General features: G+C 25.5%; 1 protein-coding gene across 2 annotated transcripts; it reads left to right on the top strand.

Moving 5' to 3' along the window:
- Positions 1-19: 19 nt before the first annotated feature.
- Positions 20-2952, top strand: LOC126909304 (equilibrative nucleoside transporter 3-like). Of its 2 annotated transcripts, none has more exons than XM_050691717.1 (8): positions 20-221; positions 894-1039; positions 1098-1330; positions 1489-1617; positions 1813-1924; positions 2138-2223; positions 2298-2497; positions 2558-2952. In XM_050691717.1, exons 1-8 carry the CDS (start codon positions 52-54, stop codon positions 2667-2669), a joined length of 1188 nt encoding a protein of 395 aa, XP_050547674.1. In that variant the 5' UTR covers positions 20-51; the 3' UTR covers positions 2670-2952. The 2 variants fall into 2 exon arrangements, with proteins under 2 accessions (XP_050547674.1, XP_050547675.1); XM_050691718.1 differs by having other exon boundaries at positions 72-181.
- Positions 2953-15990: the final 13038 nt, after the last annotated feature.

Genomic DNA, 15990 nt, shown 5'->3' on the forward strand with positions numbered 1-15990 from the left:
TACAAAAGTTGTAAATTATTTTAATAAAAATATTTTTATTTTTAGTATTGGATGTATAAATTGAGAACTATATCAAATAGCACTCATTTTAGTTCAATAATTTGGCCAAATGATCCTTACCATTCATCAAGACTTCAAGCAAACTTTACATCATTTCTGACTATAGCAGCATCAATCCCTAGTACTTTAGTTTTATTTTCAAATACTTATTTGGCCAAAAAGTAAATAAAAAAAAAAATTTATTTTTAATTTTGGGAAGCAAGTTGACGATATTGTTATAGCGTCAGTAACCCACCATTTCGAGATCCTCATTCTTAAAACTTGTTTCATCAATTCTGCAAACTGCTCTTTAAAAATAATTACAGTAATAAAATATAATTGTTGAACTATAATAATATGTTGTATTGATAGTATAAAAAAAAAAATTTTATTAGTTGATAATGTAATAAAAAGAAATAATAATAATTAAAAAAACTAAACTCAAAGCATGTTTTTTTTAATAGAGATAATTTTTAGAAATATTGAATATATTATAGGAATATTTTTTTTTTGTAAATAATGCGCAATAAATAAAAAGTTGACATTATTTTTTATATATAAAGTTAGATATGTTTTTCATTTGGGCCATATTCTAAAAATAAAAATATTTTATATTTTATTTTTATTTATAAAATATAATAAATAATTAATTACATAATGTATAATATAAGAAGCTTAAAGAATTATGGTATCAATATTTTATCTAGTTTCTTTTAATTCTTAGTAATTTATAAAGTTATACGATATTAATTTATAGTTTCAATTACATATCACAATTATATTTTTTTCATTACATGTTATAGAATATATATATTAATATTAAAATTAATTTGGAGTTTCATTTTTCTTCATAGAATTTCTATTCAACTACGGATGATAAGTTCACTTTTATTTATGCTTTTCCTGTTTGCATTCACAACAGTATTTGTTAATATAAACACTGATTCTTGGCAAGTTTTATTTTTTTTAATGACAATCGGAGTTGTAGTTCTTCTTAATAGTAAGTACATGTACTTTTATTTTGTATATAAAAATAAATATTACTTAATAAATTTTAGTTGGAAGTGCTATAATGCAAGGAGCTGTATATGGACTGGCTAGTTTTTTTGAAAGTAGTTATATGACTGCAACTATAAGTGGCCAAGCTCTTGGTGGTGTTTTTGCTGCTATAGCTCAAATATTGGCCTTGTGGTGGGGTGCTTCTTCTGTTCATAGTGCATTTGTATATTTTTTATTTGCAGATATATTTATATTGTTATCATTAGTTTTGTACACAGTTTTAGTTAAATTGGTAAGATTTTAATAGGAATAGTTTTACTTAAATTTTTGTTAGTTTTTTTTTTTTTTGTAAAAATGTATTAAGTTAGCATATATATATATAACCTAAAATATGTACTAAAATAAACATATTTATATTTATAACTAATAGTTTATAATTACAATTTTTAGGATGTTTATAAATATTATGTTCATGATATGTCTGCTAGTTCTTGGATTAGACATACATCCTCCATTCAGTATACAGCAATTGAATCAGATTCAGATACACCTGTTGACAGTATTTTTATATTAAAGAAAGTAAGTAAATTATTATTTATTTTATATGTATAATCTTGTAAATAAATGTTAGTATAAGTATGTAAATCTGTTATCTCCAGTTCCATTTAGCATGGTACATAAAATAATATTTGCTAAATTAATTTTTTTTGCCAGACACTTGTATTACCAAATAATTAATGAATATTAGTAATGATTTTTAATTATTTATTACAGATATGGAAATTAGGCTTAAGCAATTGGTATTGTTACGTTGTCACTATGTCCGTTTATCCAGCAGTAACAGTATTGATATCTTCAAGTGAAAATATACATAATTCTTGGACAGGTAAATACTATTATTTGATTTATTTGTAAATTTTTAAAATAGTAACATAGTTTTCTATTTTAAAATTCATTATTGTTTTTAAGAATATCTTTCTTTACAGAATTATACAATAAAGCATTTCTTCTCAATAGTAAATGTGTCAATGTTTATTTAAAATTAAATTTTTTTTTTTATTTTCTTTAAGTATGCTTAAATTATAAAGTGTGTTTACAGATAAATACTTTGTACCTGTGATGGCTTACTTACTCTTCAGTGCAATGGATTTTGTTGGAAGACTTTTACCACATTATATTAAATTGGTAAAACATATTTTCAAGCAAAATTAGTTATAAAATTTTAATCCTTTTAATGTTAAAAAAAAAAAAAATTTCAGATGGATAATGTAGTTTGGCCATCTTTAGTTATATCACTTTTGAGAACAGCCTTTATACCATTACTTTTGTTTTGTAATGCCAAACCGCGCCATCACAGTGATGCTTTAATACACAGTGACTATGTATATGCAATAATTATTATCCTTTTTGGTTTGACTAATGGAGTCATATCAACTATTACTATGACGTCAATTCCTAAGTAATCATTTACTTAATGTATCAATAAGCTAAACTCTCTAATATCATATTTTTATTACAGGTTTGTTGAAAAGCATGAACAAGAAGTAGCCAGCTCCATAATGGTTACATTTCTAGGTGTTGGTATTGCTACTGGTTCATTAGTTAGCTTCGGTATGGTCAATCTGTTATAAGATTTTAGATATAAATATTTCACTTATAAATTATTAATGCTCTCTAGACTATTATATTACTTCCTATTAAACTGTTATCAAATGTATGTTTTATTTTAAATATTATTCAAATGTATTATAACTTTTATTTCTATTATGTAAAATATTATCAAAATTAAGAGTAAATTTTCTTCAAATTAACGTTATACTATTTAAGTTATATGTGATTCTGTATAATTCATCAACTATTTAAAATATTAATTATAAAAAAAACAATAAACAATTACACAATTATTTTTTTTTATGTTATTGATTTTCTTTTTTTTTATATTATAAATATATAATATAAAAATGAAAACAATAATAATTGTTTTCATTGCATAAAATTATTTTTTGATATTATTCATGATTTTTTTTTTTTATGACTATTGCTATAATTTTTGCTTGTTTCTTTGATTTAGAAAAAATATTTAGCTCATATTTATAGCACTAATATACATCTTATTTGTCATCATAATATACTTCAACATTTGGTATGAAAGCTTTTTCATTTATCTTGTATTTTATATTTACTAGGAGATATGGTAATAGATCAGATTAAGGAGTTTAATTTCTTCAAAATAAGAAACGTTTTTATTCTATAATTAAATATGAGAATATTTTATTATATTTTAATCAATCTCTTACGCATTATGACATTAACATTTTTAGGAGTGTTTGTAATTTCTTTTCATAGCGGATATTTGGTAATATTTTTAGGGATTAAGAATAATCTAATAAGTTATAATGATTCCAGACGGCTAACTAATAATAAAAATACAAATAAATTATCATTCTGAGAGCCAAGTTTCCTCGAGCTTAATGCCGCTTATGTTTTTTTTTAATTTCGTCAATTTTAAGCGTTTATATTATTTTTCTTGGGATACAATTTACGTTCTGGACCACCAAGATCAAAGTTATAGAAGTATATAAATAAGACCATAGCGACCTTTTCGACCGTTTTCGTTTAAAAAAAATTGGCTATCTTTCATCACGTCATAATTTTGACAGTGAAAAATAGCCATTTACATAAACGTAAATGGACTTTATTTTTCGACATTTTGTCTGCATACAATTGATATCGAAAATTAACTTCAGCATTGAATTAAATTTAGAAATTCTTTGATGTTACTATCACAAATTTGTCAATGTATTTTCTTGTAAATATGAGAGCAGTCGATTAGTGTTTTACCATGAAAAATCGAATCTGTCCAGCTTTCTTACCACCTACAGCGTGTCTCGCTGTTTATCGTCGTTGGCGGCCTGGCGCCTATATATTTGCTTCCGGACTATTCAATCTCAGATTTTTTATAACAATATGATTACTATGTGTTTTATTATTATTAATATTTTAATGTCCACTCGCACTGTACGACAGTCGTCGTGCCAATCCGTTGAATTATTAGTATTATAAATGTGATCGGATCATGATCAGAAATCCATTGGACATGATTAATAGTAGACTTCATAGATTTTGACTTGTGTGCTTTAATCTTATCGGAAAATAATACAGAAATCGATTTTGGACGTGTTTCTCGTGCCTCGTGTATGATACTGACACATAAGTCATAAGGGGAGGGAAATACGAGGATATTAATATACAAGCACAGGGCGGTTGGATGTTACCAATATTGGTGCTTATATGGTAATCAGACGTCAACGGTTGTAAATACACTCGACGAGTATTATAATATACGTATCTCGTTTGTAATGAATCCTTCTATCATGTTCGTACAGTCTTAAAAGTGTATGAATGCGTTGAGTACTTATTAAAATGATCACTATTATTACTGTAGTCGGACGCTTTTTAGAATTGCCCGTCACCGCAGAAGTTTATGATTTATGTCGAAAAACTACTATTTCTTATTACTAAATCTATGCACTCACAATCCACAGGTTGCTTTATATTTTATAAACGCTGGATTGAGGGTAAATACTCAGTATGAAAGGCGTGAACGATGTATAATCGATTGTATATATATATATATATATTATAGGTTTCAGTTTTCATTTGAAATTTTAACTACCAATAATAAATATATAATGATATTGAATAAAATCTATGTTATTTTCGTAAAAATACCATAGGGTATATGCTCTATAGAGAATTTCAAATCCCAAATCGGGAAATATCTCTAACCTATTTCGATTTTCTTGTATAAATCGTAGCAGGAGTACAAACAATGAGAGGCTATTTTCACGTCTATCACAAAATGTTTTGTATTGTCATCAAATGGTGGGGAATTATGTATTTACCTCCCGTGATAATACCTTCAACACCCACAAGTGTAATAAAAGTATTATATATCGCAATATAACAAAATTTTATGTTTTGTATCAACAACTGCCAATTCTTTCAACTTTGTGGTATCATTTGAATATTTAAAAAAAAAAAAAATTTTTATATTGCAGCATTACAATTTTGTTAACAATAAACAATTGTGGTAATAACTAATTTTGATTGTTGTGACCAGGTTCTACTTATTGATAAATATTATTTGATAATAATAAAAATACACTATTTGTGTTGATTAAACATTCTTCCACTTGTTTTTCTCCCTTGCCTAATGGTAAGATCTTTCACATCATTTTTATACATAGAACAGTCCTCATACCAATGGTGGGCATTAACTAGTTAAAAAGTTAATTTTTTTTAACTTATCAACTTAACTAGTTAATTATTTTTCTGATAATTTTTTTAACTTACCTAATTTAATTTTACGTTGAAATAACTTAGTTTTTTGTTCAGTTAATTAGTTAAAGTAACAGTTAAACTAAATTCAAAATTTTTTACAAAATTGTATGCTTTTATACGCTGTGTACGTTGTTTAATTAAAAAAAAATCGAATTTTCCCTATTCTAATTATTATATTTATAATAAATATAATTTTCTGAATTTTTACAAAAATGTACGTGATTTTTAACTGATTTTTTTTAATTCACTAATTATAAAGATAAAACAGTACAACTAACTACAAAATGTACAAAACTATCATTAATAGTTTCTTCCTATTCAGTTTTAACAGTTAAAAATCGATTCTTAGCTTTCCCTTGCAACACCGACCAATAAAAAATGATTTTAAGAGATTTTATCCGAAAAATTAATTTTAAATGTAATAAACTTTTTTAAACTAATTAGTTTAAAAAAAATTTCAACTATTTTTTAATTTAGCGACAAAGGAAAACCCGCCACCTGACACAGGAGGACTTGAGGCGCTGGTTTAGACTGGCTCCTTAGGGTTTTTTTATGTGTTTACATGTTTTATTGTGAGTTATTAAGCCCCGATTTTCGCAAAGTCCTGCCCCCACCTTCACGTAGAGTAGCTCGGGCAACGGACCCGTCTTTTGAGTCCAGCTAACGGGGGAGGCCATGTTGTATTGTGATTTCTATAAACGGCAATAAAAATGATCGATAAATGGTCACAGGTACACTTAAAAATTATTGTTGAACATATTTTGTATGAAAAAACAAAATTAAAATTATTTCTTTAAAAATGAGAAACTTAAATATTTCAATAAATATATTTAAATAGTTTTTTTTTATATGTTTAAATATAAGTAATAATCCATATTTTTATGCGAAAAATTATGCTTTACATTTACCGAGTTATTTATTATTGTTTGCAAAAGAAATTTGTCCAAATAAAAAAACACATTAATTTTTATTTTTCGATTAATTCGTTTATAAGTGAATCTTTTTGTAAATCGTTGAAAATGTTCTATAAAACTATAAAATCGATTACATTTAAATTAATTTCATTATTATAATAAGTTAAGAATTTTTAAATTGTTCAAATAAGTACAAGAATAAAATTTAAAATGAGAATGTTCTGGTGCGTTGTTTTTACAGTAATAGTGTATACGTCACAAGAAATTAATTGCTTAGATGAGTATTGGCCATATATCGAAAATGATATCTTTTGTATCCGACAAAATGACGAGGTCATAATTTTGCAACCGATGTATGATTTATTAAACAAAGAAAATTATGATGCTTTGGTGAAGTCTAGATCTATAAAGTATTTATTTTTAATTTCTTATTATGGGCTGTTGATTGTTTTTAAAGATCAAAATCCAGAAGCGCCTTATACGGTACAAACCATTTTAATGATGGTTACAATTTACGTTAATGAATTCATGGACAGAAACTATACACCTATAAGTTCTTTGAGATTTCTATCAAATTTAATTTTTAAAATAGANCAATTTATATCAAATTTAATTTCTAAAAAAGATAAAACGAATGCAACTACCTTTTGCTTAATATTTTTTAATATCATGGCCCGACTAGTTAAAATATGGTTCCAAGATAATCCTACTAATGATAAGATTACTAATTCGTATGAAGATCTGAGTAGTAATTATCTTTGGCAAATATACAAAACTGTCGGAGATAGATTAAATATGGATAATACATTTATGTATCCTCCTAAAAAAAATCATACAGTTGATCAATTGTGGATTTTTATGAGGAGTCTAGAATTATCTATGTCAAATGAATACAGTTTAATTATAAATAAAACATAAAAATACTATAACTAAAATATTCAGAAATAAATGATTCATTCTAATATTCTTCATACTATTAATTTTAAATATTGAAAAATTTTAATTTTTATTATATATATAAGTATTGTATCTCAAATAATAACTATCCGGCGATTGTAAACTGCGTTCAATTTACTTTTTTACTTGTTAACTGCACTCCGATTTTTCTGTAAGATAAAAAATGCGCGTTACAGTTTTTCTATAGATCGGGTAATATTATTCTGCGCTATTCACAGAACTAGCAGAAAAAAAATTATTCATACGTAGATTTCGTACACCTATTTTTATCAATAGAAAAACTGGAGCACAGATTACGCACAATTTTTTGACCCGAAGAAAAACCAGATCGCGGGCTACATACAACTTTTCTCTTACTTGTAATTAACTAATAATTATTGATTCATAAACAATTTAAGGAAAAAATATAACACAATAACTATTTTATGTAATATATATTTTTCTTTTCATTGTTAGTAATTTTGTTGTTATCTTATAAAACTATTTTGAGTGTACTTTCAGAGTTTACTTAATAAATAAAAATATACACACATATATATTTATATTCAAGATTCCAGAAGTATGCCTCATAAAATATCTTATCTAATAAATATTATTTTATTAATAATCGTTAAGCTACTTTACACGAAAAATTAATAAGTATCAACTTTTGATTTTTAAATGACCAATTTTTTTTTATATCATCAAATATATTCAAATGAAAAAACTTAGGCTTTTATTTTTGACGCGTTATAGCTATTTAAAGTTGAGGGATATAAATAAAACCCGTACTTATTTTTAAAAGACATATACAGAATGATTTTTTTATCATAACCCACTCAATTACTTACAGAATAATAATAATTTAAAAATTTATTTTATTATTATCTTTAGTTACACATTATTCTTGAATTATTAACTACGTAATACTTTTTAAGTTCATCCCTTATGCCTGGTAAGGGTGTCAACTTTGTTTTTTTAAATGGTAACACATATTTTTAATTTAATAAAATGTTTGAGTTTTTAATTCAATAATAAATGGCATTTGAATTTTTAATAAAACTTAATTTGTTTATTAGATATAAACATTTAAAGTTTCAAATTTTTGAGTTAATATATAGGTATAATACACAAGGGATTACAAATACAGGTAGCTAATTGGTTTTTTATGATATTGCTATCACAGTCACGGATTGTTTATTATCAATTATGACTATCAATAGATATACTTTTTGTATTGTCAGTTAGTGTATTTATAAACTCACAACAATGTACCTTACTATCATTGATAATAACAATGCTGTGTACCTGCTAATATGGATGATTATGGATGCTTCAGATATTTTTTGTTCATTTCGAGTTCATACATACAATTGGCGGCACATATTCTTGAGGTTTTTTCAAATGTCAAGTTGTTTTCCACACCGAGTAATTCGTGCATCATATTTATAATTGGCAATGTACAAACCCTTTTTTTTTAGTAGTTAAATTGAATTTTGTGTTGGCAAATTTGTGATGACACAAAATCACTCTCCCCCAAATAAAAATAAAATAAAATTACAGCCTAGAACAAAATATTTTTTTAGTTCAAAATTTTTTATACATGTTTTAAATTTCTTTTAGAAATAAAATGTAGTATGACATATAAATGTAATATTGTTTCAATATGAAAACATATTTTAAATACATTAAAAAAATATTTTATACAATACTTTATCTATATTAATAATAATCTATTAATTTACAAAATTTTATGTATTACAATATAATAAATTTATAGGCTATAAAAAGTTTTAACATTTTTGAAATTGTTTTTATTCTTTAAGGAATTTATAAATTATTGGAATTGTATAGGTGAGAAGATATTGTAAATTATGATAATATTAAATTATGTGATAATATTTACCAAAACTATACATTTTGAAGTGAAAATGTATTATTACTTTTTTATACAACTATATACATTGAGTAGATATATAGTCAAAATTAATGCTTATTTTAAAATTAATGTGCATCATCTTACAATCGATTCATGAATTGCTAACTGAAGAAATATATACATACATCTTCCTGTGAACAGATTCAAGCGGCACCAAAAGGCAAATTGCCGGCCTACGAAGAGTTATGTTATGGGTCAATCTTTGTTTCTAATTACATGCCAAACGGCAACTGGCACACCTCATTGCGAAGGAAATCATTGTTCCCGATGTAAATTAATAAGTTATTAGAATATCTATGAATATGGAAAGAAAATTTAAACGGTGCCGAAAAGGATTTTATTTCACATCGATATAGGAAACAACGTAACACCAGTTTATTTATTGTTTTTTACTCTGGGGCGACATATGAAATGATCATCAAATAAGGTTATATATCGACTACCATGTAAAACACACTAATCATACCGGTTTTCAGTTTATGTTATTTTTATAATAAGGTTTCCAATGAAATTTCGTATTGATGTTACAAAAAATAAAAAGAAAACGGAAAGCACATTAGTATTATTTTCTACTAGAGTTTGAATTTTTCGATTTTTAAAATGCAATATTTTCGCTATTCTTTAAATAATAATAAAGTATAAAAAATGACATTTTTTTTATGCCACATAAATATTGTAAAGTAAAAATGTGTTGAATCGTGTCATTGATTAATCTATAGTTTAATTAATCAAACTATATTAATAAACAAGATGATTGTTTAATTATGATTTATGCAATATCTTTAGAACTTTATAGAGGTTAAAAAAGTAAGGAAACAGATCAATTATTACAAACAATGACAACTATAGAATCCGTTTCCTCACTTACTGAACACTACATATAACACAATATTATTTTTTCTTTTCAAAAGTTAATAATATCCTATGGTTTATAATTTTCTAAAAAAATTATTTTTTTCCCACAATTTTCCCTTTATAATTTTATCAATTTTTTAAATTGAAACATATGTATTTGACCAACGTACACACTAGAAAATGATCCATCAAAGATAGATTCACTAATCGATAACTTAAACGCCAATAATTTGGAAGTTATTTACATCTTAATATAAATATTGAATATATAGCGCGGGTCAGTTTAATTTTATTCTGAACATTACTAAACAGATTAGTGCACCCATAATAGTGTAAGAGTGCTAATATCATTCAATTAATGTTTCAAATGTTGTTATCGATCAATAATATTTTAGTTTCTTAAACATATCGCCATGCACAACAAATAAACCAGTAATTCAAAAAATTCAACCTTGAGATTATGAAGTATTTAGGATTATTATTAAGATTTAGGTCCTACTTTTTTTGTAATAACTTTCATCAAAATATCAAAAATTTCATTTGAATCGAAATTAAACTACTTAGAAAATTGACGAACATATAAAGTGTAATCAGAGAATAAATTTTATTTTTGAACTCCTGAAAAGTAAAAAAAAGTGAGTTACTACCTTATTTGTTGCGCATTTCGATGTGTTTCCATTTAAACAACATAAATTGATAATGTTTTTAAAGTGTGCAAGCGGGAATAGTTCCAAATTTTTTGAAAATTATTCAACATGCCATTCTATTAACTGCTGAAAAACTATGTTTTGTATTTTTAAAGATATTGCATGAGTCATAATTAAACAATAACTTTATGAATACACTGAACGAAATAATAAATTTATCAAACTTATAAAATAGAATTTTTATTGAATTTAACATTATTTTGTCTCATATTTCCAAATGTTACAAATAAAATTGCATAAAAATAAACTTTCTTATCATTTCCTACTTTCTTTTTTTAACTTGATGGAATACTTTTTAAAAATCTAAAAACATAATAAATTTAAGCTATTTTATTACAGAAAAAAAATAGTAATTCTAAAAATAACAAAAAGTTTATTATAAATAGCATATTTTACAATTTCGATATAACAATAGAAGTTTGGAAATCAAGAAAGTTATTCTTTTTATTTAATAAAATGATTCGTTTGACAGCATAATACTGTTGATTCAATGAAATTTCCTATAAAACACCCAGTGATTTAAAACTGTAAATTTTAAGTTTTGGAACATATTATAAAATTGTTTAAAATAAAAATGTATACATTTGCTGTAAAATTAACATTTATTAAATGTACGTATTTCATTTATATGAAAACATCACATTTAACATAAAATTCTAAGAACGTCAAATAAATGTTTGATAGTAAACAGACTAGTCTGAGGTTATAATAATTATATTAATATTATGTCCTTTCTATAGTTTCAATCTATAAATAATTCAGAAAAACCCAGAAGAAATACTCTTACAACGTGTGCATCATCGATTTGTGATTATCGCTGGTGACGAATATCCAGCGTCATGTTTACATCAATTAACTGTTTAATTATTAATTAACTGTCCATTTAGCGCATATAATAATACTTCCACCATCTGTATACATGTTGGCAGATTTATGTCTGTCATTTCGTGGATTATTCTATTAATAAATTATTCAACGTACTCTATATAAAATTGAAAATAGTTTTCCAGTATAATAAAATTAAATAGTTGTTTTAAGAAATAATTTATCGTTTCTATAAAATTCAATTAACCTATACATCCAATAACAGCATCCCACATAAAAATTTCCACTCTTCTAATCTGTTTATTTTAATTTTACATTGACAACAATTCTAATCATTATTTAAATAATTTTTGTTATTTATTTTCATCCAATAATTATAACATACAATTCTTCATAATATTGACTGTAATTACTACGTTTTTTTTTTAAAGTTGAGGATCTAAGCCCCAATAAAATCAAACATTGAAAATATTAGGTACCTACCTATACAAAAATAAAACTGATACAATTTGTTAAAAACTTTTATGCTATTAGTGGTACTTAATAATTTCTGAATAATATTAATATTATCTTACATTTTGACTTTATTTTACCATTGTTACAAGTGTTATCAATGATTCGTAGAGGGAAAAAAAAAAAGGAAATAATAGATAAGTGTGTGTGTGTTACACATATAAATGTATGTTTTTTTTAGCAATGTTCCTTAATAAAGAGTGTGTTTGCTTCATAATATAGTTATTCTATAACACAAGGTAACACTTAGTTTGTACTTAGGTTCCTATATATGTTACTGTATTTATATTTATCTATTTTAACTGAGAATAATTTGCGTTGTTGTAGTATTTGAAGAATCAAAAGATTATAGCGCTGTACAAACTAATTGGATATTATGAAATAGTGTTATCAATTTACTGAATCAAACAGTCCAATTTTGTTACTGGCCATTTGGTAAGGTTACCAGTACAAATACTCAAGATGTTTAAGAACCAATTAAATTTTAATGAATATATAAAATAAAACATTAATTACTGATTGGTACATTAATCAATAATTAACTTTGTTAAACCAATAAATGAATTTATGGGGTTGTTGTTCAAAACAATAATATTTATACTGTGAAATCAATAATAGTTTTATTGGACATATATTAATAGAGAAATTATTAAAGCAATGACGATTTTTATTGAATTCATAGTTTGTTTGTTTCAGTGTACTGCTGAACGTGAAGAGTTTTATCTTTTATAAGCATTAACACTTAAGAGTTTATATTGTCTTTTAAAGGTATGAAACCATTGACCTTCTAAAACTGATCATTAATTTTCTTAATATTACTCAAAAGTCGTTCGTTGTAGTGTCCCTATCCTCTGTACATAAATGTAAAAATATTTAGCACTTTATTAGAAATCAAGTCATTAAGTTCTATTTATTGTTTTGTCGTTTACAATTTAACTGTTATAATAGATATTAACACTGAACCAATTTCCTCGAGGCTTAAAAGAGGAAACAAATGAGTACTCGAACACATTTTTAATCAACTTTTAATCGTTAATATAATGCTAATATTTTGATATAGGAATGATCGTTCGTTGACAGCTCGGGTGGATCGTGTTAATTTATTGTGTGTTAAGGCATTGATTGAAGTGCTTTTGATGTTTGCTAGCTGTTTACATGTATAGTTAAGTAGGCGCTAAAGAAATCGTGTTGGTAAATGGTAATTAATTTTCGACCGAAAAAAATCTATATTTGCATATAAAACACGTTGTTTGGAAACATAAAAATAATGGAAAGCCGTTGTTTCATTAATTAAAATAAAAAAATATTCAAGATGGGGCGGACAGTATTTGATGCGTATAGTGAGTTATTATGGCGTTTGGTAAACCCTCAAAAATTCTTTTACTAGAGGGTAAATACCTCGATTACCTAAATGTTCACAAAGAATGTAACGCATTATGTAATTACAACTTCATCATATTTTGTAAACATATATGTATATATATACAAGTTTAAATAGAATCAATCAAATTGTGAAAGAAGTGTAGACTTTTATTACGTATATTTATAAAGTAAAAAAATTTCTTAGTTTTCTTTGGATTTTTTTTATAGATTTATATTTTCTTGATGAAATTTATTTTCCAATTTTTATTAATTTCCAAAATGAATCTCTCCATCATCTATGTAAAAGTGATTTAATCTTCAAAATGTCCGGTGATTCAATAAAATTGTGCTCATTGTTTATTTTCTATTCTTATTCTGAATAACTTATACAAACTGAAATAAAAACGTCTTATGTAGTTTAATGAGTAGACTTATTTTATTTATTGTATAGGTAAGATTTTAAATGGATAAAAAATTGAGTAAATCAATTTTTTTTATCAAGAAAATTATATATATAAAAAAAAAAAAACATAAAATTAATGTTAATGAAAAAAACATTCAGTTTTATTTCTCGTCTGATGATTTTCAAGAATATCATTTGACGATCTAATAAACTTCATTAGCGTTTTATATTACGAAGTTAATACACTTATAATTTACTACATTTTATTATTTTATTATGTCTTCGATCGTATGCAATATTGTTGAAGGATTTTAAAATGAAATAACTTTAGTATTTGAAAAACAACGGCCGTTTGACGTTTGCCGCAATAGAATTTTCTACAAGAAGTGCAGTGTTCAATGCGCGTTTTTTATTAAGTTCGGCATTTATTAATATTAATATTACTTATTAAACTAGACGTGTACAAGTAACTCGACAGTAATTCATTTATACACCATCGAGCAATCACACATCTTACTACATAACAATTATAAGCTTGTGTGTTGTATAAATAATTATAAAAAAACCCATTTTTCATCATAACCACCCACTGAGATGCTTGACTAACATGTAAATTAAAACTAGCAGAAAAACAACGGCGATTGTGAACAAATATTTGGAATGGCTAGAAAAATATGAAAAACGCGTTTTAGTGTTAATTTATTTGTAAAAAAGCTTCAGAGAGGTGTTTGCGAACAAGACATTCAAACACATTATTGTGACAAGGCAAGAGAGGAGCTACCTTATGACTATTATTATGTTTAGTGACGGCGCTTAAGTACTTGGATGATAATTTTTGATTTGTATACACTTCATGTGTCCAGCGGGATGCCGAAACGTTGTATAGGTTTCACTACAAAATTATAGCTATTTGTCGATGTAATATATGGCTTCTTTAATTTTTATTTGATTTTTTAATATTTTCAGTCACCCGCTGCAGGGGTAAAACGATCGTTGTCAGGTGATGGTCGGACATGTATTAATATTAAAACCCAACAGCCTAAAAAAAAAAAGAACGCATATTTCTTTTATAAAAATAAAAGGTTAATGGATCTTAGCTAAAATTGTTCGTACTCAGTCTCCCAACAAGGTCAATTAATTAGAGAATAGTTGTAAAACGTGATTTTTAAATCTTACAGACAAATTAAGAACTTGTAAATTTTGTATTAAAAAAGAATAATACGTTCGCAAATGTGTAAACGTGTTTGAAATACGATGCGTGTGGTAAACAATCTCACATGTTGTACTACATGACTATCAATCAATCAACCACGACAGAAATTTATTAAAATAAATTCACTCCATCAATAAAAAACCAACTATACATAATGTATATATATTTTTTACTTATTGTAAATCAATTAGTAAAAAGAAAGACTCAAAAAACAAACTTTTACACTAAAAAGTCTTGGATAGCATTGGTTACTGTCTTATTGGAGTAAACACTTTCTACACAGAGTGTAAAAAATCATTATTTGTTATTTGTAAAACTGCAAGTCTTTTCCCCATTTGCTTTCCAAATTTTTATGAATTGAAAAAAATAATAAAATCATTATAAAAACTCTAAAATTTTTGTTCGAAAATTTATTTTATTTTACTTCTGTAGTTGGGTGGGTATGCGATACTGCAAGAAATACTTCGAATATTAATTATAATTTAGAAACCCACGAGTAGAACTTCTACAATAAATATGTAATTGTTTGTAGTACACGCGATTTTGAATTTTAAAAAACATACAGAATTAAAGAGAAAACAAACAACAATCGCATGATACGATGAGAATACTCACATATAATCAGTGGTTATAAAATTGAAAATAAACGGATAAAACACATTGAGGAGTGGCTAACTCAGCATGAACACGATATTCCCTAAGAATTATGCCACCGACGCGATGTGACTCGCGGTAGCGACTGCTGTTTTTAGTTAATTTAATGTTTCTAATTTGACACCTTCGCCTTAATAATACGCTATGAATAAGAAGGAGAAGAAGTTATAATAATATTATCTTAATGTTTGGACACGCGCGATCGCGTGCGCCGCACCCAAAGAATTTACCCACGAATCCTCGAGGAGTTCTCTCTAGAAATTCTTTTTTAAGTACATGTACTGCAC

This window comes from Daktulosphaira vitifoliae, unplaced genomic scaffold (assembly GCF_025091365.1).
Source record: "Daktulosphaira vitifoliae isolate Bord-2020 unplaced genomic scaffold, ASM2509136v1 Scaffold_250, whole genome shotgun sequence".
NCBI lineage: Eukaryota > Metazoa > Arthropoda > Insecta > Hemiptera > Phylloxeridae > Daktulosphaira > Daktulosphaira vitifoliae.

Bases quoted from the DNA above. Each gene is read 5' to 3' on its own strand.
- LOC126909304 (XM_050691717.1), top strand. From the start codon at position 52: ATGTATAAATTGAGAACTATATCAAATAGCACTCATTTTAGTTCAATA. The intron at 222-893 runs GTAAATAAAAAA...TTTTCTTCATAG, and splicing joins AATACTTATTTGGCCAAAAA to AATTTCTATTCAACTACGGA. The intron at 1,040-1,097 runs GTAAGTACATGT...AATAAATTTTAG, and splicing joins AGTTGTAGTTCTTCTTAATA to TTGGAAGTGCTATAATGCAA.